Below are 21,392 nucleotides of genomic sequence, written 5' to 3' on the forward strand. Positions count from 1 at the left end.
TCTGCTGATCACAAACAGCTGCAAACTGTAAGTGTGTGTGTGTGTGTGTGTGTGTGTGTGTGTGTGTGTGTGTGTGTGTGTGTGTGTGTGTGTGTGTGTCTGCCCTGTCATCTGACACCTGTGAGGCTGCAATGAGGTCACATTTTCAGTACAGTCAAAAACATGAAATGCAGACTAACACACACACACACGTGGGTGGGGCACCGGGTGGGCGTGGTCCAGGTGTTTTATTAGCTGCTGTGAGAGGTGAACTCAGAGAAAAGGCAGAAGGCGAGAAACACGACAAGGTGAGTTTCTTTAAAACCTTTAAACCAGGAAAAAACGAGTGACTATTTTTACTAATTTGTATAAAATGCATTTTCAAACACTAGACGACAAACACAGGACACCAAAGCATGTTTGTAACATTTCAAAACGAATTAATGACACAAAACCAGACTTAACTAAATAATATTTAACACGAAAACAGTTTACTGTACTTAAATATAGACATAATATAATTTGATAACACGGACAGATTTTAGGCAGATCGTACTGAATAAAACCCTCTTTGAACAGATTTGAAAAGACAGAAAGTTTCCAGAAGATAAAATCTTATTTTAAAAGTGACCCGAGGACTCCAGGGCACTGTTTTTTCAAATAAAAATGAAGATGTATTCTTTATTTTCGTGGCAAATGTACAAGCCCTCATCGGTGAGTTAACCAGAGTTCATGGAAGCTCCTGACCTCCGTCGCTGGCTGACCGTCCTTTAACTCCCCGATGAAATGCTCACATCCTTCCAGGAAACTCTAACACAGCTTCAGAGCCCTGCACAAACTGACATCAGCAGCAGGAGGAAGTTCAAGCATCTCCTTTTTCTCTGCAGACCATGGTGACCTTTCTTCTTCATGCCCTGCTGGCGGTGATGTTCCTTCCGGTTGTCATGTTAACAAATGGGACCCAGTCCCCTGTCCTCACCTTTGACCCAGCAGCTGTCAGTGACCAGGATGCTTATTGCCAGATGCTCCTTCAGTCCAGCGTCCCCGAGCAGCAGATCCCCTGGTTTTGTGTCTGCACTCGGTGCCAGAACACCAGAGGGCCCAAAGGAAACCGCGGAGACGAAGGGCTGCCAGGTAACCTGGATCTATATCATGACATTACAGACCACACAGAACATTTTTACATTATTTTATTTCCATCAGACCGAAAATAAATAAAGAAAAACATGATGAATATGAGAAGCTTACAGATTGTGTATCAGTCTGCACACATGCTTAAATTAACATGATTTACCTCGGCCTCTGTTGGACAGTGAATGAACTGCAGCTATTGTTGCTTTGTCGGTTAATCAGTCTGTTGCTCTCCCCGTCAGGTATTCCTGGTAGTGCTGGGGAAAGAGGCATGTCTGGGTTCAGAGGTCCTCCAGGTTTCGTGGGCAGCCAAGGAGCCAAAGGTTACTGATGGGGAATGCTGTGAAGCAGGCTCAGTAGTCCCAATATTTCCATTTTTCCTTCTTTAAGAGTCTCTGTCAGGTAAAAAAAAACTAATTTTGCAAGATGTGGCTCACTGATTGGACACTGATTCTTTTCACCAAAGCAATCTTTGTACCTGGCCAAGCATCTCATTCCTATGATTGGAAATCTAAATGGGATTTAAAAAAACATTTTATGTGAAGAAATGTCAAACTACTTTACACTGTGAGCCACAAACAGGACGATTTGAATTTCAGAATCAGAATCCCTCACGAAATTATGTTTCAGTGCTCCCGAGAAGAGAAGCTTTCCTTTGTCTCAGTTTAGAGAAGTTTAACTCCACATTTAATCTGTAATTTATGTTAATTTTCTTAATATGGGAACAATAAGTTTAATTTAAACTGTATGTGTCCGTTTTTCTACAGGACAAAGACGTGGCCATAGTAAATGACTGTTAGCACGACTGCTTGGGCTTAAATTATAATAAATAAATGTTCCAGAAAGAGTTCTGATAGCTCATTCTCCACACTGTCCTGTTATTATATAAATAATAATTTCTCTAGTAGATCATGAAAAATCAGGAACTCTTCTGTCATTTAATTGTTTATCTATTACGTTGTATCACCTGAACAGCCATTATTATTATTATTATTTACTTTATTTTAATCTATTTGAACAGTTTTTCCCAAAATACCTACAGCCAATCAAAAACACCACTTCAAATTTGAATCTTTTATAGCATTTACCACGAGAGCAAAAAGAAACACAAATTCCTGGTTTAGCTCTTAAATATTCCTGCATGCTGACTGTGTTAGTCGCCCCGAAAGCTGCTGTGAGAGGCTGAAGTTAAATTATTGGATGATAGATGATCAGTTCCTGTTACGAGCAGTGGACACTATAAAAGGTTTGAAGCTGCTCCTGTTTCTGCATCATTGACTGTCTTCTCTTTATGAACTTGTCTGAAAAATTCTTCATTTAACCACTAGGGGCCGCTGTAGTAAAAAGAAATGTGTGTTATCTTCTTAGTGCCCTAAACTGCTTGGACTCTACTTGTGATTTTCTGTTTTGCTATAACTAAATGTTTACCATGGTGTGAGTCACCTGACTTCATCTGTTTTGTGTTCAAACTTTAGGACAAAAAGGCCATGATGGGGATAAGGGCGACTGGGGACCTCAGGGGCCTGCAGGACTCAGAGGACTGCAGGGCTTCAAAGGTGAGTGATGAGGCAGTCATTGGGTGCTTCACCCATCGAGCCTCAGAACACCTCCTTATCCTATTTTTCTTGGTCTGCAGGTGAAAAAGGGGAGCAAGGTTTTGTGGGTCTTCAGGGGGATCCGGGTCCTAGAGGAGATGATGGTGTCTGTCCTGATAATTGCAAGTCCATCCCTGGAACTCAGGGACCAACTGGTTTGATAGGCCCTGCAGGATCCAGAGGTCTACCTGGCACCCCGGGGATGCCGGGTCCCAAAGGTGTCATGGGTGAGATGGGAGAGTTTGGGCCCCCTGGTGTTCCTGGCTCTGTGGGTGAGAAAGGAGAGCTGGGGCCACAGGGGGAGTGCAGATGTATAGATGGAGCCGATGGACATAAAGGCGAAAAAGGAGATACAGGAGTCAAAGGTGATGTGGGACCAATGGGCACCGTGGGCCAAAGAGGGCCCCAGGGGATAAAGGGAGACATGGGGCACATAGGGATGATGGGTCCTCCAGGTCCCTGCATGCCCGCCATCCAGTCGGCCTTTGCTGCAGGCCTGACGACCAGCTTTCCCTCACCTAACACCCCCGTGGTTTTCTCCTATGTTTTCTACAATATCCAGCAGAATTACAACCCCAGCACCGGCATCTACATCGCCCCCATCAATGGCACCTATGTCTTCAGCTATCACGTCACCGTCTTTGACAAAGTCCTGAAAATCGGCCTCTTTCGTAACTTCATGCCAGTTATTAAAACCACAGAGGCCAGCCAGTTAGCGACCACCTCACAGTCAGTTGTCCTTCACCTGCTGAGGGGAGATTGGGTGTGGATTCAGGTGAAGGATATGGTAACCAACGGCATGTATGTCAGCAATGAGGCCAGCAGTGTTTTCTCTGGCTTCTTGCTGCACCCAGATTCATGTGATTTGGCTTTACTCAGATCCCCCATGCCCCTCAAGAAGGTTCCCGATGATGGATACACCTGGGGCGGCACCCCCCAACCCTGATCAAGTTCCACTCATGTTACACAAGGCAAAAATATTTCCCACCAATCAGACCGACACAAACATAGTGTAACCACAGACGACGTGCTTGAACATCAAATGCTCCGTCAGGTTTTTGCACTTTGTGAACCATCCTTTAGCAACCTTATGTTTTAGACCAATAGGGTGACTTGTGGTGTTGTGGTCTCATTAATTTTGGAGCTTTTCTGTTTTCTTTGTATTTCTAGAAATTACAGATGGTATCTGATGGTGAAGCTTCTCTCCGAGCCTCTGCTGTAATAACATCCTGTATTGTTGGCGTGTCCTCGTTTCCTCCATGGTTTCAGTAGCGCTGGAGTATTTATCTCCCCTCTTATCTCTCTGTCTTTGTCTGTAAACTGGTGTGAGCTCCAAACTCTGAGATTTACAGGCAACGAGTTACCTGATGATCCCCTGACACCGACCCAACTGGGCAGGGTCTCCCAAAACAGCTCCGCTCTGCTCCAGACAATAAAACCGAGACAACACGAATCTCTGTCGCGCCCTGATGACTCAGCCAGAGCTGTTCTCTGTTTTCCAACAGGTCATGCATCAGAAACATCAGCTCTGAAGCATCTTCACATGCAAAGATTTCTGTGAGACGCACTGCTCATTAACAGCTCAGGATCTTAAAATTCCCAGAGGAAAAAACTTGTATTTTAATATTGGAACACTTGCATTGCAGGATGATTGACTTAAAACTTGAAGATGTTAAAGTGAAAGCTAAGGGGATTTGGGAGCTCATGTTGCTGTCTTCAGATAACATTACACAGTTTCTCTCTCAGAGTTTATTGATCAGTGCTAACTGGCGTTGAGTCTTTTAAAAGAAAAGCTTGTATCGCTGTGTGTTATTAGGTCCAGGTGTTGGTGTCATCAGGTTCCTCACACAAAGCTAAGAATAAATAAACTGGGAGCTCAATATATAAAACACAGTTTATTTAATAAATACATTAATTTCAGAACATACATGTAAAAAAGCCTCCCGCATCCAAACCCAACAGGAAATCAGCCATTTTGAATTCCATTTTGGCATCTTTGCTAATAAAGTTTTCTTAATTGAACTTTTATTTAACAGGAAGTCAATTAAAATTTAAATATTTCTCTGCATATTTCTGTCCATCAAGATACATTTTAACAAACTCCTGCTTGAGTTGTAACAGATCAGTTTTCAGAAGACTATGAAGAGTCTGATGTGCCGACCTCTTCATGCTGTGATGGAGGTGTGTCATGGGAACTGTGGCAAATTTTGATATTTAGATATGAAATTTTAAGTTGCTGTGTATAATAAATTGTTCAGTTGACCCCATTGCATGCGAGTCCCAGCCTGAGCACAGCTACCCGCCAGTATTCAGTTACAGTCACAGTGCCACCTAGTGGCAACAGGGTCATTGCCATATCATCCAGTGTATGTAGCAGCCAATGAGCCCCAACCCTGCCTACAGGAAGTGCCTGAAACACATGCAGCATGCTGACGGTCACTGCAGCTGTAACGTTTCGCTGTTCTTTTCATCTCTATTCAAACAAAACAGTTTCAAGAGCTTCATTCTTGTGGTCCACATTAGAAAATAAATCATTAGCAGGTGGGGTGATTCTAGTTCACGCTGAAATAAAAATCAAATATTAGAGATGTTGTGGGTTTTGGTTTGTGATTGTCCTCTGTATGAATACTTGTGTGTTGTTAAATTTAAAAATCCTCTATTAAAATAAGAAAGAAAGGAATCTGTCATTTCATGTCTGAATGAAAACTAACTGCACATTCAACAAGAACAATGTCAGATGTCAGAGCTGGACTCCAGATGAGTCCACCCGAGCTGTCTGTTGTGTCTCTACAAAGTAAACCTCGACTAAAATTAATTCACATTCACGAAGAAACAGTGTCTGAAGGCTGAGCACATGTTAAGCATGTGTGATGCTTCAGCTGGCTGCCTGCCTCAGTAAGAAAGTTGCTTGTATTTTTCCACCAACAACACGTTGGTTCAGGCTTCATTCATTTCTGTTCAACATCGACTGCCAGGGTTGGCATTGTTGGCTGCACAGCAGTGTTTAATTTTCAACAGATTATGTTCGTCTGTGATGATGCGACTCTGACACAGTGACAATCAGTGATGGGAATAACAGCGTTACTAACGGCGTTGCTTTTTTCAGTAACGAGTAATCTAACTAATTTCTATTTCTATCATTACAACCCCGTTACCGTTACTAACAAGAAAATGCGGTCGCGTTACTATTTTTCAACAAACAGGCGGTTGAAGCTGTCTTCAGCTTACCGCAGGTTATATTAGTTGCACGGAAGTAGCTGTAAGTAATCTGGGCGCTACAGCGGCAATCACTTTCTGGCTGACAATCACTTTTTGGCACAACACCTGGAGCTCAGGGGGCAAAACAATCGCACCAGTGCTGCTGTTTGACTGAGGAAGAATAAAGTAGCCGTGGTAAGGCAAGGCAAGGCAAATTTATTTGTATAGCACAATTCAACAACAAGGTGATTCAAAGTGCTTTACAGAGACATTAGAAACAAAAACAATTAAAAAGCAGGATTTAAAATTGAATAAAACAAGCAAACAAACAAACAAACAAATTAACAAATAAACAAACAAACAAACAAATAAACAAACAAACAAAACAGTATATAAAATCAAAACAGATAAAATCAGAACAGTAGATAAAATCAGTAGTTAATGTAAGTTTTGAAATTTAAGCTTAAAAGTGTGGATTTGGGGGGGCGCTAGCGAGCCGGCAATGGAGTAGGACGTGTTTCCGAAGGCTCCCGCTGACCGAATTTCAGAAATAGTTTTTTTTTTTCAACCTACGAAGCCTCATTTTATAACACAGGGGAAGCTAACAGTTTTATACACTGTATTAAAGCTTCATTCGAGACAAAATGGCATCTAACCTAAGGAAATACAAGTACACCGGAGGAACAGCGGCTAGGCCCGGCACATCCGCGGGCGAGGATACCAATGGTAGCCCAAGGGCGGCGCCCGGCTCAGCGACCATTGAGGAACGGGCTCAGCGGAGCGATAGGCGCCTTGTGGACACTGATGCCCTGAAATTGGAGCTTCTTCAATCCATCAAAGACGATATCAGCGTGGCATTAAAAGAAGAACTCAGGAATGCACTGAAAGAAGATTTTGATAACATTAGGGCTGACGTGCAAGAAGTGAGAAATGAGATTGCTAACAATATGGCGGCAGCGCGCGCTGAAATGGATGGAGTTAAGGCCACGGTGAAAGAAGTGGAGGACGGGCTGTCAATGTGGAGCGATGAGGTGGTCACCTTGCAATCCACAGTGAAGACTTTGAGGAAGGAGCTATCTGACCTGAAGGATAAATGCGATGACATGGAAGGCAGGATGCGGAGATCTAATATCCGTATCATAGGGGTCCCGGAGGGCCCGGATTCGAGCTCCACCACGGCCGTATCCGCGCTACTCCGTGAAGCACTGGGTATGGATAAAGATGTTATTGTCGACCGCTCACACAGGAGTCTGGCCCCGAGAAGGCCGGGTGGTAACCCGCGGGCCATCATAGCCAAGCTTCATTACTACCAGGATTGTGTGGAGATCCTACGCCGTGCCAGGAAGAATTTCTTTGTTTCCGATGTCATTGCTGTGTATCCTGGTGGTGTGGATCAGTGAATTGATGTCTTGTTCACTCTTGGCATACAACAGGGTTCAGGTGATGCAACTTGTGGGCTGTCCTCTTCCTTAGAGACAGGGTAAGGTGTTCCTTCATTTGAGAGGGAATCAGAGTACTTGTCCACATTTAATGAAGCCAGTTGTGGTGGTTGCTAGTAATCTTATACTGATTCCTTCCTGGAATCTGCAAGAATAAACTCTAAATACTTCATTTTTACTATAAAAGTTTTTGGGCCCCAGTTGAACAGTTGGCTGCCCAGAATTTAACAATACTGTTTTTCTATTATTGGGCATGTTCATGAGGGGAGGGCGTGGCGTCAGCAGATTTCTCTCTCCACCTGTCCGTCCTTTTGTCAGGTGTAGAAGAGCAGCTTCCCGTGTGGATCACAGACACCTTCACACTGCTCTGTGAAGCTGATGTTTGTTGTCCCTCTTACAGGATGACTGCTGCTGTCATTTGACTTGCTCTTGTTGATGAGGAATCTGTGCTGATGACCTGGAGTTGTTTTTCTCACTCACTCTCACTCTCAGGTTGACTGTTTCACAGTTAAGGGTGTAACAGAGTCTGCCTCAGTGAGAGCAGACTGACAGAGCCTCAGACGGTTTCTGCTGTTTATTAAATGAGTTGCTGAGTCCAGCTTCATTGCACAGATGTAAAGTGCTTCTTTTCCTCATGCTGCAAGCTTATGATGTTTAAAGAAACTCATCTGTTTACTGTTGATTGTCTTAATTAATGACTTTTTATGTTGAGAGGTAAAGACAGAAATGCTGTGTGCAGTTTTAATTGCTGATTCCCTGTTTTGCAACCCGACAGTTGAAATAGAAAGAACTTTGTATATAAATTACTCATAGGATTAAAAGTAGTTTTTTTCCCTTTGAAATCACAGCAATTAAATAAGTTTTTTCTGCAGATGTTAAAATGATAATTGTGTATTCCACCTCAGCTGGATCTTTTTGTTTGTTTGTTTGATTAGAAAAAGAAAACTTCAAAAACTGAGATTAGGTCCTCATGTGCTTTAAGTTTCTATGCCTGATGGTAAGGTGGCACCTGAGATCATGTCTTCTCTTTGTCGAGCCTTTTTTCTTTATGTAAGAGCTTCTTTAAGCGTCTAAAGCAGATCTGAATGAAAATGTCAGAAAACATGAAGAACGGAGGTTAAATGTTGATCTCTTTTATGTCACTGTGGTTCACTTTTGTACAGGATGAGCTCCTCAATGTGAACTCTGTTTAGTCTTTCTGAAGTGAAACAAGTACAAGTTCCCATCCTTCACTGTGCGATTCATTGAGTTTTGTTTTCCTTGCCTCCCTTAAGATTGAATTTATGTTTTTCTATGGTTACTCTGTTTAAAGAATAGTTTTGAACTGAATACAGACTCGGTGCAGCTTGTGTTTAAACTCTGACATGATGAAGAGTTGATGATCCTTTAGCAGCTCGTTGCAGGATGGAGAATAACTTTGAAATTGTGTTTGTGCTTCAGGGTCTGAACGACTCGCTGACAAACCGTCAGATCTACTTTGCCTTCGCTCTGATGTCGTACCTCTTCACCGTGTCTGTAAACCTGACCCTCATCATCACCATCAGCCTGGATAAAACGCTCCACGAGCCGATCTACATCTTCTTGTGCAGCCTTTGTTTTAATGAGATCTGTGGAGCTTCGAGTTTCTACCCAAAGCTGCTTCATGACCTTCTGACCAACTCTTATGTCATCACGTACACGGCCTGTTTGGGGCAGATGTTTGTCACTTATAGTTATATTTTCTCTGAGTTTACCAGTCTCACTGTCATGGCGTATGACCGCTACATCGCCATCTGCAAACCACTGCAGTACCGGATGCTGATGACAGCTCAGAAGGTAGCCCAGCTTCTGATGCTCACCTGGTGCTTCTCAGTTTTTGAAACGGCCGTGGGCACCGTCCTGACCGCCAGGCTGCCGCTCTGCGGACGCCACATCCCCAAGATATTCTGCACTAACTGGGAGGTGGTCAAACTGTCATGCTCTGACTCGACCCTCAACAATATCTATGCGTTCATGTTGATATTTTCACACCTGTCACAGACTGCACTAATCATGGTGTCGTACGTCCACCTGATACGAGCTGCCATCAGATCTCAAGCCGACCGCAGGAAATTCATGCAGACGTGTCTGCCACACCTCATTACACTGCTGGTCTTCACCACCTCACTGATGTTTGATACCATGTACTCTCGTTACAGCGGCGGCAGTACAATGAAGGCCCTGCAGAATGCATTAGCTGCTCAGTTCCTGGTGGTCCCACCCCTCATCAATCCCATCATCTATGGCTTGAACCTGCAGCAGATCAGGTCCAGGATGGTCCACAGGTTCACCCACCGGACTGGGACATTCAGGAAAAACTAAGCCATGTTAATGAAATCAAACATGAAGAAAACATAGGAAGATGAAGTTATTTTCTAATCTTCTGTTCAAGTCAACCAAAATATGTGGATAGAATTCAGTTAAAACTAATAAAGTCCAATCCTAAAATGTCACTTTTGGTTCTTAGTACTTTAAGTTAAAGTTTATGTTTCATTGTTTTAGTGTCCTGTGCTCGAAGGGTCAAAGAATGATCACTCTGTTCCTTTCATTTGTTTAAAGGAATCTGTGTAAAGATTGGTTAGATTCTAGTAAATGCTAAAACTCCTTGTTACTTCCCACCTTTAAACCGTTGTACTCACACCGGCTGCAATGAAACTGGATGAAAAAATGTTATGAAATCCACATGAAAAGCACCATCCCAGCCACGTTGGGCACCCTGCAGCACACACACTTTTAGTGTCACTGCTGCCCTTCATACTGCCGTCACTAGAGGGCAGCGACACTTATGTATGAACGCTGCTCATCAACTTCTCTTCAGTATCCAGTACTGTGATACCACACAGACTAACTCTGGATACTGTAGCTCCTATGAAAACCTCAAATCAGAAGTACCTGACTCCGCGGTATAATTCTCAGACACGTAGCCTAAAGCAGATGACTCGTAAGCTGGAGAGTCACAAATTTAGAGGATCATCATTTAGCCTGGAGAAATAGTTTGCTGCTTTATAAGAAAGCCCTCCGCAAAGCCAGAACATCTTACTATTCATCACTGATTGAAGTAAATAAGAACAACCCCAGGTTTCTCTTCAGCTCTGTAGCCAGGCTGACAAAAAGTCAGAGCTCTGTTGAGCCAACCATCCCTTTAACATTAACTAGTAATGACTTCATGAACTTCTTCACAAATAAAATTTTTATCATTAGAGAAAAAATTACCAGTAATCATCCCACAGATGTAATATTATCTACAGCTACTCTTAGTACCATTGATGTTAAGTTAGACTCTTTTTCTCCAATTGATCTTTCTGAGTTAACTTCAATAATTACTTCCTCCAAACCATCAACGTGTCTTTTAGACCCCATTCCTACAAAACTGCTCAAAGAAGTCCTGCCATTAATTAATGCTTCGAGCTTAAATATGATCAACCTATCTCTAATGATTGGCTATATATATATAAAGTGGAACCCTGACTTACGAACACCCCATTTAACAAAAAATTCATGTCCAAAAGTCTCCTTCTATTTCAGTCACATAGTTATAAGTGCACTCACTGGAAATATCTGCTGATAAGTTCCACTTTGTTCTTACTGTTTGCTGCGGTGATGACCTCACATGCTTTTATGACGGTCCTGCCGTATCACGAGTCCTGGGAGCACTAGGCATGTTTTTCTCCATGGTCGTGTCCAAATTCATGGGCTGCTTCCTCCTGAGGCCGCATTTGTAGACCGATTACGTCACAGCGACGCGCCGAAGGCTGTCCAAATTCGTAGACTCCTCCGAATGCAGCCGACAAATGCGTCCTCATTTTCCCCGAATTTGAAGGATGGGTCGGGTGTGTCCTTCGTGGCCCACCATATCCCAGAATTCATAGCGCGGCCCAGCCAAACTCCAGTTTCCAACGATGGCGGCCGCTACTAAGTTTGAATATTACTCTTACTAATCTTTCTGGGTCACAAAATAAACTTTTAACATATTTTCATGCGAGAAAGTAGCTGTGTAAACATCAAATATCTGCTCGGTTTATCAAGATATCGCATATTTGCAAAAGTGCTTCGACGTTTTCGGAGACTACTGTTACCCACCAGCTTGATAGCTAGTCGGGAGCTCGAGGGTCACTGGAGCCGCCGAGAACGGCACAACTCCCGGCACATCATGTTCAGATCATCGCGGACTTTCACTACTCAGGTTAAACGTGATGTATAACTCACTTAGACAACCTAAAAATGTTATTGTTGGGCTTTTTTCAGTGTTTTATTTGTTCGTGAGTAAATCGGTTTGGCTGAGATTAAAGTTATTAGATTCGATAAAATAAAACTTTATTAATCCCCCGGGTGGGTTCTTCCTTGGTGTTTACACAGCTGAATAAAAGTCAAACAGAAAACTGATTGAACAGAAGTATGAGACGGTCGAGAATTTACTCCAGTGTCCTGTTATATTTTAGATAGCAAGGAGCAGACGGCTGAGTTTATTAAACTCCACCCAGACAGCGGTGACGCAAATCAGAAGGCTGGACCGTCCAATTTCCCCAGCCGTTTACTTCCGGCCTACCCGACCTTCTGAGGACCCGGCCCACGTTGACCGCGAAGGCCGGGTCCTCAAGAGGATGCAGCCCATGAATTTGGACACGACCCATGAGTGCGGGGGGAATAGCGATCTCCAGCCGTGTGCGTTCCTGCACAAATGTGAGACAAAATCCCTCCAGTTCTACGAATCCATTTCTACTTATAGCACGGGTTGTACTTTGACAATAATTACAGGGGGTTTATGCTAGGAGATTTGTCGAGATTGGTAGAGGCATGTGACTTACCACGGTAGCCTTTGTTGCGGGTTGGATCTGTGCACCGCAGTTGGGTTATTTAGCCACTAGAGGGCACTGAAGACCATGTAATTGTCAACTTTTCCTAACTTTGGGGCATTAGGTCCTTTCTGTTGCCTCACATATGCAGGTATTCTTGTTTCCTGCCTGTTCAAATGGGATTGTGGGACTTTCTTGTGTCAGAGCCTTCACCTCTGAGCATTATTTGTGTTACAGTTCATTATATTGGTGTGATGTTGGGAAGTGATGATTGTTATATTTACATGTGATAATTGTGTAGAGGTGTAGATACTGTAGGTTCAGTGAATGCTTAAATTGTACTGATTAGAATATACTGGACATTCAAGAGATTCAGTGCATTGTGTTTGTCAGGTCTGGACGCTGATCAGCGGTTTCTATCTTTCTCTCTCACTTCCATTCTCTTTCTGTTGGTGGGACAGATTCATGCCCTCGGCCCACGCCCTCAGAGAAAGGAGACACCTGAGCCTAATCAAGGTGATCAGCATATAAGCCAGAAGATGACTGCTGTTCTTTGCTGGATCGTTGTCTGCTACGCGTTAGTGAACGTCAAGCCACAGCAAGTTAAGTGGAGTGTTTCTTTGTACTTTGTATTTACCAACGTCTCCCTGTCTACAGACTTCCTGGATTCTTCCCAGTGTCATTCCCGAGTGGCGAGTGTTGGAGAGAGAGCCTGCTGTGTGTGGATTGTTTGGATTGCGCGTGCCTTCCCCCTGGATTTCCCTGGAGCCTCGTCCCTCACTCTGTTGTACAAAGCACTCCCCTGCACCTTTTTGTATATACACTTGGTGGACTTGTAAATACAACTCTCTCGTGTGAATCTGATCCTGGAGTCCTGCAAGTGAGTCCTCTACATACAACCGTAACAATAACGATCCAGCCAGCATGGACTCAGCGGACTCAACCCCAGAAGCAATCTTGGAACGCCACGAATAAATGCTGCGGCACATTAACCAGCAACTGGCTACGCTCACCAAATACCTTTGGTGAGCCCATCCACTCCTCCTCTGTCTGCTTCTCCACATTTACCGGCTTCCGAACCTCCGGCGCCTGCACCAGCTATCTCCTCCGCGGACCGATCATTACCCGCGGCAGAGTCTTTCTCGGGTGAGTTTCACAGGTGTGCGGGATTTTTGACCCAGGTGACAATGGAATCCAGACAGTTACGGAGGACCTATGAAACTGATGGAGCCAAAATTGCCTGTTCAGCTGCTACGTGGGCAGGCATTAAACTGGGTGCAAGCCGTTTTAAGAACTTACCCTGAGATCACGTACCAAGACTTCCTTGTTAAATTTAAAAGTGTTTTTGAAAAAGGCACCAGGGCGGAGACAGCCGCTCACCGATTGTTGAACATAAAGCAGGGGAAGTCGAGTATGGCGGAGTACTCGGTCGAGTTTTGGACGTTGGCTGAAGAAACCGGGTGGGGGCAGTCGGCACTGATGATTACCCTGTTGAATAATGTTTGCGATGAACTGAAAAATGAACTAATGATGAGGGATGTACTTAAGACTCTCTCTGATGTGATTACACTGTGTGAAGGTAGACGAGCGCCTACGAGCACATCAGGGAACTGGAAACTACATTACCCAGAGGCCTCTGGGACGCACGGAGATGGCTCCTGTTCACGGTCTCCTCCACGGCTCATGATTGCAGCAAAATTAACTGTGCAACTCAAGACTCATTCTCTTAGGGCTCTGATTGACTCTGGGGCAGAACAGAACTTTATTGACGCCTTGCTGGTGCTTAAGTTAAATTTTAGCATGGAGCCTCTGCCGCATTCACTTCAAGTTACAGAGCTTAGTGGTTAGCGTCTCCCAGACATCACTCATATCACAAAACCTGTTTCCCTGACTCTCTCTGGTAAGAACTCTGAAGCCATACAGTTGTATGTGTTCAAAGCTCCTCTCACGCCGCTAGTCTTTGGTTATCCCTGGCTACATCAACATAACCCTGTGATTGACTGGAAGAAGGAGAGTATCCTGAGGTGGGGAGAAGAATGTCACATGTCCTGCTTAAAGGCCGCCACACCTTCCGTGGACCCGCTAACCAATTTCCCGTTCTCCGAGCCGCCAGACCTCTCCTCCGTACCGCCTATTTACCATGACCTTAAGCAAGTGTGTAAGGATAGGGCACGTTCGCTTCCCCCTCACCGGCCATATGATTGCAGGATTGACCTTCTACCGGCCGCACCACTCACGACCAGTCACTTATCCAGCCTGTCTCAGCCTGAGCGTGAGAGCATGGACAAGTACATCAACGAGTCACATACAGCAGCTCCGCGTTCGAGCTTCTCCAGGGGGTCACCATCTTCATTAAGTTGGACCTGTGCAACGCCCACCATCTGGTAAGAATAAGAGAAGGGGACGAGTGGAAAACAGCCTTTAACACTCACCTCAGCCATTTTGAATATCTTGTTATGCCGTTTGGTCTCACCAATGCTCCAGCTGTTTTTCAGGCCCTTGTGAACGACATGCTCCGAGACTTCATCAACCTCTTTGTCTACCTGGATGACATCCTCATCTTCTCCCGCTCTGTCACCGAACACCACCGCCATGTCAGGCAAGTTCTTCAACCCCTGTTGAGAACCATCTCTTCGTAAAAGGGGAGAAGTGTGAGTTCCATGTCACTACTGTTTCCTTCCTGGGCTACGTCATCGAACAAGGTAATCTCAAAGCTGACCCTGTTCAAGCAGTTGTTAACTGGCTGACCCCGTCTAACCGTAAGCAACTTCAAAGTTTTCTGGGATTTGCAAACTTCTACCAACGTTTCATCTGCGACTACAGTAAACTTGCCTTGCCACTGAATCGTCTCATTTTACCCAAGGTTCCTTTCTGCTGGGATGAACCGACTCAACAGGCCTTCACTCACCTGAAAGAACGCTTTGCCTCGGCACCCATCCTCGTCCAACACAACCTCAGCCAACAGTTCATCGTGTAGGTGGACGCCTCAGATGCGGGAGTGGGGCGGTGCTCTCCCAGCAACAAGGCGGTAAGCTTCATCCATGTACTTACTTGTCTCACTGCCTCTCCCCCGCAGAGAGAAACTATGACGTGGGAGATCGAGAACTACTGGCCATCAAGCTCGCCCTGGAAGAGTGGCATCACTGGCTGGAGGGCGCTGCCCAGCTATTTGTGACGTGGACTGACCACAAGAACTTGGAGTACATTCGGTCGGCTAAACAACTCAACGCCAGGCAAGCCAGGTGGGCCCTGTTCTTTACCAGATTTACCAGGTTCCAGTAATGTCAAGCCCAACGCTCTCTCATGCCAATTCACCGCCTCCGAAGACACAGCTCAGGACTCCCCCATTCTTCCTCCCACGTGTGTTATTGGGGCCCTGACCTGGGAGATCGAGTTGGCGATTAGAGAGGCTCAACAGACTGAACCAGATCTCGGAACGGGCCCTCCAGGGCTACTCTTCATCCCCTCGTCAGTAAGGTCACGAGTGCTACATTGGGCTCACACTGCCAAGTTCACCTGTCACCCTGGGGTCCACCCTCCCGGATGGCCGAACTTCTCACCCTATCTCTAAGGGAGAGGCCAGCCACCCTTCGGAGGAAGCTCATTTCTGCCGCTTGTATCCGCGATCTCGTTCTTTCGGTCACTACCCACAGCTCGTGGCCATAGGTGAGGGTAGGGACGTAGATCGACCGGTAAATTGAGAGCTTCGCTTTTACACTCAGCTCCCTCTTCACCACGACGGACCGGTGCAGCGTCTGCATTACTGCAGCTGCAGCCCCAATCCGTCTGTCGATCTCCGGCTCCCTCCTCCCATCACTCGGGAACAAGACCCCGAGATACTTGAACTCCTCCACTTGGGGAAGGAACTCATCCCCGACCCGGAGTGGGCACTCCACCCTTTTCCGGCTGAGAACCATGGCCTCAGATTTGGAGGTGCTGATCCTCATTCCCGCTGCTTCACACTCGGCTGCGAACCGTTCCAGTGCGAGCTGGAGGCCATCACCCGATGAAGCCAACAGAACCACATCATCTGCAAAAATCAGAGATGAGATTCTGAGGCCACCAAAGCGAAAGCCCTCCGCCACTTGGCTACGCCTAGAAATCCTGTCCATAAAAATTATGAACAGAACCGGAGACAAAGGGCAGCCCTGGCGAAGCCCATCACCCACCGGGAACGAGTCCGACTTATTGCCGGCAATGCGAACCAAGCTCTTGCAACGGCTATATAGGGATCGAATGGCCCGTAGCAATGGGCCAGACACCCCATATTCCCGCAACACCTCCCACAGGACACCCCGAGGGACACGGTCGAATGCCTTCTCCAAGTCCACAAAACACATGTAGACTGGTTGGGCAAACTCCCATGCACCCTCAAGTATCCTGGAGAGGATAAAGAGCTGGTCCAGTGTTCCGCGACCAGGACGAAAACCGCATTGTTCCTCCTGTATCCGAGGTTCGACTAACGGACGAACTCTCCTTTCCAGCACCCTGGCATAGACTTTCCCAGGGAGGCTGAGGAGTGTGATCCCCCTGTAGTTGGAACACACCCTCCGGTCCCCTTCTTAAAGATGGGGACCACCACCCCGGTCTGCCAGTCCACAGGTACTGCCCCTGATCTCCACGCAACATTGCAGAGGCGTGTCAACCAGGACAGCCCTACAACGTCCAGAGCCTTCAGGAACTCGGGGCGGACCTCATCAACACCAGGGGCTCTGCCACCAAGGAGTTGTTTAACTGCCTCAGTGACCTCGCCCCCGGAAATTGGCGGGTCATTCCCCTCATCCCCAGACTCTGCTTCCTCCTCGGAAGACGTGTCAGTGGGATTAAGGAGGTCCTCGAAGTATTCCTTCCACCGCCTGACAATTTTCTCAGTCGACGTCAGCAGCGCTCCGCCAGCACTATACACAGTGCAGGTAGAGCACCGCTTTCCCCTCCTGAGACGTCTGACGGTTTGCCAGAATCTCTTCGAGGCAGTCCGAAAGTCTTTTTCCATGGCCTCTCCGAACTCCTCCCACACCCGAGTTTTTGCTTCAGCCACTGCCCGAGCCGCATTCCGCTTGGCCTGTCGATACCTGTCGGCTGCCTCCGGAGTCCCACAGGCTAACCAAGCCCGATAGGACTCCTTCTTCAGCCTGGTGGCTCCCCTCACCTCTGGTGTCCACCATTTGGTTCGGGGATTACCACCACGGCAGGCACCAACCACCTTGCGGCCGCAGCTCAATGCAGCAGCTTCGGCAATGGAGACGCTGAACATGGTCCATTCGGACTCAATGTCCCCAGTCTCCCTCGGAATGCTGTTGAAGCTCTGCCGGAGGTGTGCGTTGAAGATCTCGCGGACTGGGGCCTCTGCTAGACGTTCCCAGCACACCCTCACTACGCGTTTAGGTGCACCAGGTCTGTCCAGCGTCCTCCCCCGCCACCTGATCCAACTCACCACCAGGTGGTGATCAGTTGACAGCTCAGCCCCTCTCTTTACCCGAGTGTCCAGAACATATGGTCGCAGGTCTACTGATACGATTACAAAATCGATCATCGACCTACGGCCTAGAGCGTCCTGGTGCCACGTGCACTTATGGACACTCTTATGTTCGAACAGGGTGTTCGTTATGGCCAAACTGTGGTTAGCACAGAAGTCCAATAACAGAGCACCGCTCGGGTCCAGATCAGGGAGGCCGTTCCTCCCAATCACGCCCCTCCAGGTCTCGCTGTCGTTACCCACGTGAGCATTGAAGTCTCCCAGCAGGACAACAGAGTCTCCAGGTGGAGCACCCTCCAGCACCCCACCCAGGGACTCTAAGAAGGCTGGGTACTCTGAACTGCCACTCGGCGCATAAGCGCAGATGACAGTCGGGACCCGTTCCCCGACCCTAAGGCGCAGGGAACAAACCCTCTCGTCCACCGGGAAAAACCCCAACGTACCGCAAACTAGTTCATGCATTTATTACTTCTAAGCTGGACTACTGTAATTCAGTATTATCAGAATGTCCATGTGCTCTTCACTTCTCCTTACCAACCAAATCTCACAAACATGGATCCTGTTTAATCCTTCACGGCTCAAATTCAACAAAGAGCTGGAGAGAGAAGGTAATCAGAGAACTAGGAATATTTTTATTTCATTTTCAGTTCGAGTGAAGCTGCGACAGTAATACACAGATGAGGCATCACGCTGTCGTCAACCATTTCTTTAACAAAATAAAAGCATCTGCATGGAGCCGAATGCACAACAGCAGAAACAGCAGCTCCTCCTCGCACATAAACATCTTTAATCTCCTTGAGTAAAAAAATAAATTACCTCAGGCCAACGAACAGTCAATGTGACATCAGAACAAACTCAGCTGTTTTATTTCTCACCAATATTTACAATAAATATCAGCAACAGCTGCTTCTACAATCTGTTTAACATAAAACATCAAGAACTGGATAAAAATAAAAAACAGCAGATTTTACTGTAACAAATAATTAAAGATACAACAAATATTTGGCATTTTTACACAAAAATAAATAAAATAATTTAATTGTCCTGCCTGCCGATTTTATTCATTTAAATTTGGTTGAAAAGAACAGATGGCTGAACAACAACAACAACAACAACAAAATATGCACACAAAAAGAATATTCAGAGCCAACTCCCAGAATGCACTGCTGCTGAATTAAGCGAAATAAAGAGCTCTGCTCACGCGTGTCCTGTTTCGATATTAAGTTTTGATCTTCTGTTTCATTTTGTCTTTTGGTCAGACGTTTTGTTTTAAAGAAAATTAAAACACGTCAGGTTTGTCATGAGGAGCTCCTATCACAGCCAATCACACGAAAGAATCTGAAGACTCGCTCTCTGAATCTCTTCAGGGTTCATAGTTCACCAACACCAGAGTGAGGCAGCTGCTGCTCTGATTCACACATGACAGGATGTGATGTCATCAACAGTAAGCAGGTACGAGCAGGCGGTGCTACACCAGGCGGCGAATCAGGTTGTTCTTCTCGGGCTCCAGGAACTCATCCACCAGGGCAGCGGTGACCTTCCTGAGCTCCTCCTCCAGGGTGGACACCTCGCTGCAACACAGAGAGGGTGATGATGTCACAGAGGCCCCGCCCACACATGAGGTCACACATGAAGTTTGTTAGAGTGACATTAGGACCTGATGTAATTATTCTTGGACTTTATCCTGTATGCTCTAAATAAATTTGGTGCTTTTTTTTTAACAAACGTCGCAGTTCCATCAAACTTTCTTGTGGTACACGTTTCTCTGAAACGTCGGTCTTTTCCTGTTAGCAGCACAGTTATTGAGCTCACAGATCAGAGCCAGTTCAGCACTGCAGGGAAAGAAAGCTCCATCAGTCAGCTGGCAGACCACAATTCAGATCAGTGTTATTTATTCACACCTCTGATGAAGTCTCACATGTATCAGTGCTGATAAATGATCAGAATTATAATATTTCTGACTGTTTGAGGCAAAATTGAATCGAGTCGAATGGATTATAGAAATCAGTGATGATACTCAGCCCTCGTGAGCAGCCCAGGCCCGACAGAAGTGCCAAAGAGTGTCAAAGCACTTTAGGCACAAACACTTTTTCAGTCACAAGTGTTTCTTGTAGAACTGAGTTCCAAATAAAGAACTTTGTGTTGACAAGATTGTTAGTTGATCATTTACAAATCAACAGCAAAAAAAGTACACATGTAAAACTGTGGTGTTCAGCGATGCGGGTGAAAAATTTGGGTGCGCCGACCTTTTTTGGCACTGCGCACCAGTGCAACCGCGGCAAAAAGTTAGTCTAGAGCCTGCGCTAACATTTCATCTCCATCACAGACAAACAGAAACGAGGAGCCGACCTCTGCCCCGGCACCGCGCAGAACTCTGTGTAGTACTTGATCTTCGGTTCGGTGCCGCTTGTCCTCAGCGTGGCCACGATGCCGTTCTGCAGCGTGAAGGTGATCATGTGACTGCTCCTGGACACAGGAAGAACCTGTACGGGAGAACACACCTGAACACACCTGAACTGAACAGGAGGAACTCGAGGAAGAACAAAACGGCATCTCACAGATCTGAGGTCTGGCTGACTGCTGTCGTATCCCGTGGTAACGTCTCTGACATGAACGATCTGGACGCCGCCGCACGTCTTCGGGTACGAGCCGCTGCCGTCAAAGTTTCTGATGCGGCTGAAGATCCTCTGGATGGTGGGAGGGTCGTTACAGACGACGTAGGAGGTTTTAGACACGTGATACCCGTACCTACAGACAGGAAGTCACACTGAGGATGACTGTCAAAATAAGAGCAGAGCACATTTTTCTGTCCAATGTAGTTTTAGTAGAAGTTTTGTCGAGATGTTTTTCAAAGGATTACAGTGGTCCCTCGCTATAACGCGGTTCACCTATCATGGGCTCGCTGTTGCAGATTTTTTTTTTCTTTTTGCAATTTTGCTTTCTTTGTTTTGCTTTTTACAGCACATTGTGTTCTGCATCCTGATTGGCTGTACACTTCCTGTTAAATCCAGAATTCAAAATCCTGCTCCTCACATACAAGGTCTTAAATAATCAGGCCCCATCTTATCTTAATGACCTTGTAGTACCATATCACCCGATGCATTGAGTTTTTCCTTTCCAGTCACCTTTCTCACTCACTATGTGTTAACAGACCTCTCTGCATTGAATCATATCTGTTATTAACCTCTGTCTCTCTTCCACAGCATGTCTTTATCCTGTCTTCCTTCTCTCACCCCAACCAATCACAGCAGATGGCCCCGCCCCTCCCTGAGCCTGGTTCTGCTGGAGGTTTCTTCCTGTTAAAAGGGAGTTTTTCCTTCCCACTGTCGCCAAAGTGCTGCTCATAGGGGGTCATATGATTGTTGGGTTTTTCTCTGTATGTGTTATTGTAGGGTCGACAGTACAGTATAAAGCGCCTTGAGGCGACTGTTGTTGTGATTTGGCGCTGTGTAAATAAAATAGAATTGAATTGATTTGGTGTGTGAGGACCAAACTGTGCATGGGCATTAAGGGACACACAATAAAGTCCAGCATAGAATCTTTTTCACTTGAAGCGGGTCAGTAAACGTCACACAGCTCGACATTAAATGACAAGTTGTGATCGTGATGTTAGAGCGGTGCCCTGAAGTCTTACGTCTGGTAGATGTTGTGCAGCTGTTGGCTCAGACTTAGGTGCTTGTTGTGAAGGTAAGCGGCCATTTCAGCCACGACCGCCGCCGAGCTCACGCCGTCCTTATCCAGGACTGTGTCCCCACAGAGGAAC

General features: G+C 46.0%; 3 protein-coding genes and 1 long non-coding RNA gene across 5 annotated transcripts in view; 3 read left to right on the forward strand and 1 right to left on the reverse strand.

Annotated features, from left to right (window-relative positions):
• Window positions 1–274: 274 nt before the first annotated feature.
• LOC113036411 (otolin-1-like) lies at window positions 275–5,335 on the forward strand. Its single transcript, XM_026192747.1, has 5 exons — window positions 275–287; window positions 867–1,113; window positions 1,353–1,433; window positions 2,586–2,666; window positions 2,747–5,335. Exons 2-5 carry the CDS (start codon window positions 870–872, stop codon window positions 3,649–3,651), a joined length of 1,311 nt encoding a protein of 436 aa, XP_026048532.1. The 5' UTR covers window positions 275–287; window positions 867–869; the 3' UTR covers window positions 3,652–5,335.
• Window positions 5,336–6,392: 1,057 nt separating this feature from the next.
• Window positions 6,393–10,155, forward strand: LOC113036270 (olfactory receptor 7C1-like). 2 transcript variants are annotated; one of them, XM_026192491.1, is made up of 3 exons: window positions 6,393–7,112; window positions 7,337–7,383; window positions 8,783–10,155. In XM_026192491.1, exon 3 carries the CDS (start codon window positions 8,834–8,836, stop codon window positions 9,680–9,682), a length of 849 nt encoding a protein of 282 aa, XP_026048276.1. In that variant the 5' UTR covers window positions 6,393–7,112; window positions 7,337–7,383; window positions 8,783–8,833; the 3' UTR covers window positions 9,683–10,155. The 2 variants fall into 2 exon arrangements, with proteins under 2 accessions (XP_026048276.1, XP_026048274.1); XM_026192489.1 differs by lacking the exons at window positions 6,393–7,112; window positions 7,337–7,383 and having other exon boundaries at window positions 8,423–10,155.
• A 2,757-nt stretch (window positions 10,156–12,912) lies between these two features.
• On the forward strand, window positions 12,913–15,392 carry LOC113036593 (uncharacterized). Its single transcript, XR_003274465.1, has 3 exons — window positions 12,913–14,537; window positions 14,638–15,126; window positions 15,230–15,392. It is a non-coding gene; the product is annotated as an uncharacterized LOC113036593 (long non-coding RNA).
• A 3,309-nt stretch (window positions 15,393–18,701) lies between these two features.
• Window positions 18,702–21,392, reverse strand: part of pgm2l1 (phosphoglucomutase 2-like 1) — a 10,609-nt gene continuing 7,918 nt past the window's right edge. The window contains exons 11-14 of the mRNA XM_026193005.1: window positions 21,264–21,392; window positions 20,188–20,377; window positions 19,979–20,112; window positions 18,702–19,200 (exon numbers count right to left, since the gene is read on the reverse strand). The exon at window positions 21,264–21,392 is cut by the window's right edge and continues 1 nt beyond it. Coding sequence (XP_026048790.1) covers window positions 19,098–19,200; window positions 19,979–20,112; window positions 20,188–20,377; window positions 21,264–21,392 — 556 coding nt within the window. The 3' untranslated portion in view covers window positions 18,702–19,097. The remainder of the gene's footprint in view (window positions 19,201–19,978; window positions 20,113–20,187; window positions 20,378–21,263) is intronic.

The sequence above is a fragment of the Astatotilapia calliptera genome, chromosome 14, assembly GCF_900246225.1.
Source record: "Astatotilapia calliptera chromosome 14, fAstCal1.2, whole genome shotgun sequence".
Classification (NCBI taxonomy): domain Eukaryota; kingdom Metazoa; phylum Chordata; class Actinopteri; order Cichliformes; family Cichlidae; genus Astatotilapia; species Astatotilapia calliptera.

What these genes read in the sequence shown, in the direction of transcription:
- LOC113036411 (XM_026192747.1), top strand. Translation starts at nt 870, where the DNA reads ATGGTGACCTTTCTTCTTCATGCCCTGCTGGCGGTGATGTTCCTTCCG. An exon ending in CGGAGACGAAGGGCTGCCAG is followed by an intron (nt 1,114 to 1,352) that starts GTAACCTGGATC and finishes TCTCCCCGTCAG; the next exon opens with GTATTCCTGGTAGTGCTGGG. An exon ending in AGGACTGCAGGGCTTCAAAG is followed by an intron (nt 2,667 to 2,746) that starts GTGAGTGATGAG and finishes CTTGGTCTGCAG; the next exon opens with GTGAAAAAGGGGAGCAAGGT.
- LOC113036270 (XM_026192489.1), top strand. Translation starts at nt 8,747, where the DNA reads ATGGAGAATAACTTTGAAATTGTGTTTGTGCTTCAGGGTCTGAACGAC.